A 2,964-nucleotide genomic window follows, 5' to 3' on the forward strand; every position below is an offset into this window, starting at 1 on the left:
TCTGTCGTCCTCTGTGCCTTCCCCGTGGCAGCCCTACCTATCACTTCTCAGGTCCAGGAACCTGCCTGCTGTATTTGGCCCCAGGGTGTTCATAGAGGTGTTCCCTTTATCTGGTGGCTGTTTGTCCCACCTGCTTCACTTAGCTCCAGGCTTCAGTCTTTTCCATAGAGCCTCCGACCAGGTGGGGCAGATTGTGTGTCCTTCAACTTCTGTTTAAAGGCGTCTTCCAGCTCTCCGCCCGACCTGCGCCGCGCCGCCATCATGGACACGAGCCGTGTGCAGCCTATCAAGTTGGCCAGGGTCACCAAGGTTTTGGGCAGGACCGGCTCGCAAGGACAGTGCACGCAGGTGCGCGTGGAGTTCATGGACGACATGAGCCGCTCCATCATTTGCAACGTGAAAGGCCCCGTGCGCGAGGGGGATGTGCTCACCCTGTTGGAGTCAGAGCGAGAAGCTCGGAGGTTGCGCTGAACTTGTGGCTGGGTCCTGGATGTCTGGGTCGACCACTTGGCTCACAGGGATGATCTGCGGTTGTTAATAAAGTGTTTACGTTGAATGTAAAATAAATAAATAAATAAATAAATAATAAATAAATAAATACATAAATACATAAATAAATAAAGGCTTCTTCCATACTGAAGCCTTCCTTGAGCCTCTCCAAACTAGGCCACCTACCCCTGTTTACTGGACTCTGTAGGAATCTTGAGATCCAGCACACCTGTATGCATCCTTATCTGTTTTTATCCTCTAGGCTCCAAAGCTCCATGAGTATAGCGCAAGCCTGCCTGGTTCATGTCTGTATGTCTAGCCACCTGCATAGTACCTTATACCCTTACTGTTCCATTAATAATTTCTGGAAAATTGCTGTGTGCCTGGCAGTGTGCTAGTACACACTGGTGCTCAGTAAAGATTCAGTGGGCTGGGAACAGGATGGCGGAGTAGGCAGACCCTGAGCTCACCTCCTGTGGACACACCAAAACTACACATATGGAACAACTCTCTCTGACAATGACCTGAAGACTAGCAGAACAACTCTTCCATAACGAAATATATAAAGCCCAACCTACACTAAGAGGAGTAGGAAAGGCAGAGACACAGTCTAGTCAGGACTCCTACCCCTTGTATGGTAACTCACACACAGGAAGGATATCACCAACACAGAGGGCCCTCCTTGAGGAGCAAAGGGTTCATGCCCCACACTGGGCACCCCTGCCCTGGGGACCTCCACCAGGAAGACAAGCCCCCATAATGTTTGGCTTTGAAAACCACCAGGGATTAACTCTAGGAGAGTTGGAGGATTTTAAGAAACTGAGAGTTTTTTTTAAAGGACCCACGGCACAAACTTACTCAACAAAGAAGCAGCAGTTTGAAAAGTGAAAGTGTATGGGCCATATGTGAAGGACACTTATTGACTAATTTTAGGTCATGTGCCATAAGGGTAGGGGTTTGTAGGAACTTTCTCCAGGAAAGGAGACACTGGTGGGCACCGTTTTTTTTTTTTTACTCTATACCTACCTGGCCTGACACTGGTGAGTGCCATTTCTTTTTTTTTTTAATAATTTTTTATTGTTATGTTAATCAGCATACATTACATCATTAGTTTTTGATGTAGTGTTTCAAGATTCATTGTTTGTGCATAACACCCAGTGCTCCACGAAGAACGTGCCCTCTTTAATACCCATCACCAGGCTAACCCATCCCCCAACCCCCTCTCCTCTAGAACCCTCAGTTTTTTTTATTTTATTTTATTTTTTTTAATTTTTTTATTGTTATGTTAATCACCATATATTACATAATTTGTTTTGGTGTACTGTTCCATGACTCATTGTTTGTTCATAACACCCAGTGCTCCATGCAGAACGTGCCCTCCTCAATACCCATCACCAGGCTAACCCATCCCCCCACCCTCCTCCCCTTCAGAAACCTCAGTTTGTTTTTCAGAGTCCATCATCTCTCCTGGTTCGTCTCCCCCTCCGATTTACTCCCCTTCATTCTTCCTCTCCTGCTATCTTCTTTTTTTTTTTCCTTAACATATATTGCATTATTTATTTCAGAAGTACAGATCCGTGATTCATCAGTCTTGTACAATTCACAGTACTCACCATAGCACATACCTTCCCCAATGTCTATCACCCAGCCACCCAATCCCTCCCACCCACCACCACTCCAGCAAACCTCAGTTTGTTTCCTGACATTAAGAATTCCTCCTATCAGTGAGGTCATATGATACATGTCTTTCTCTGATTGACTTATTTCACTCAGCATAACACTCTCCAGTTCCATCCACGTCGTTGCAAATGGCAAGATCTCATTCCTTTTGATGGCTGCATAATATTCCATTGTGTATATATACCACATCTTCTTTATCCATTCATCTGGCGGGGGACATCTTGGCTCTTTCCACAGTTTGGCTATTGTGGACACTGCTGCTATAAACATCGGGGTGCACGTACCCCTTCGGATCCCTACATTTGTATCTTTGTGGTAAATACCCAGTAGTGCAATTGCTGGATCGTATGGTAGCTCTATTTTCAACTGTTTGAGGAACCTCCATACTGTTTTCCAGAGGGGTTGCACCAGCTTGCATTCCCACAAACAGTGTAGGAGGGTTCCCCTTTCTCCACATCCCCGCCAACATCTGTCGTTTCCTGACTTGTTAATTTTAGCCATTCTGACAGGTGTGAGGTGGTATCTCATTGAGGTTTTGATTTGGATTTCCCTGATGCCGAGCGATGTTGAGCACTTTTTCATGTGTCTGTTGGCCATTTGGATGTCGTCTTTGGAAAAATGTCTGTTCATGTCTTCTGCCCATTTCTTGATTGGATTATTTGTTCTTTGGGTGTTGAGTTTGATAAATTCCTTATACATTTTGGATATTAGCCCTTTCTCTGATATGTCATTTGCAAATATTTTCTCCCATTCTGTCGGTTGTCTTTTGGTTTTGTGGACTGTTTCTTTTGCTGT

The 2,964-nt window shown here is 45.1% G+C and overlaps 1 protein-coding gene across 1 annotated transcript; it reads left to right on the plus strand.

Moving 5' to 3' along the window:
- The first annotated feature begins 235 nt into the window (after positions 1 to 235).
- On the plus strand, positions 236 to 554 carry LOC112818344 (small ribosomal subunit protein eS28-like). Its single transcript, XM_073890608.1, has one exon. It carries the CDS (start codon positions 262 to 264, stop codon positions 469 to 471), a length of 210 nt encoding a protein of 69 aa, XP_073746709.1. The 5' UTR covers positions 236 to 261; the 3' UTR covers positions 472 to 554.
- The last annotated feature ends 2,410 nt before the right edge of the window (positions 555 to 2,964 follow it).

This window comes from Callorhinus ursinus, unplaced genomic scaffold (genome assembly GCF_003265705.2).
Source record: "Callorhinus ursinus isolate GAN/ISIS: 27379988/994484 unplaced genomic scaffold, GSC_fseal_2.0 scaffold1206, whole genome shotgun sequence".
Lineage (NCBI taxonomy): Eukaryota > Metazoa > Chordata > Mammalia > Carnivora > Otariidae > Callorhinus > Callorhinus ursinus.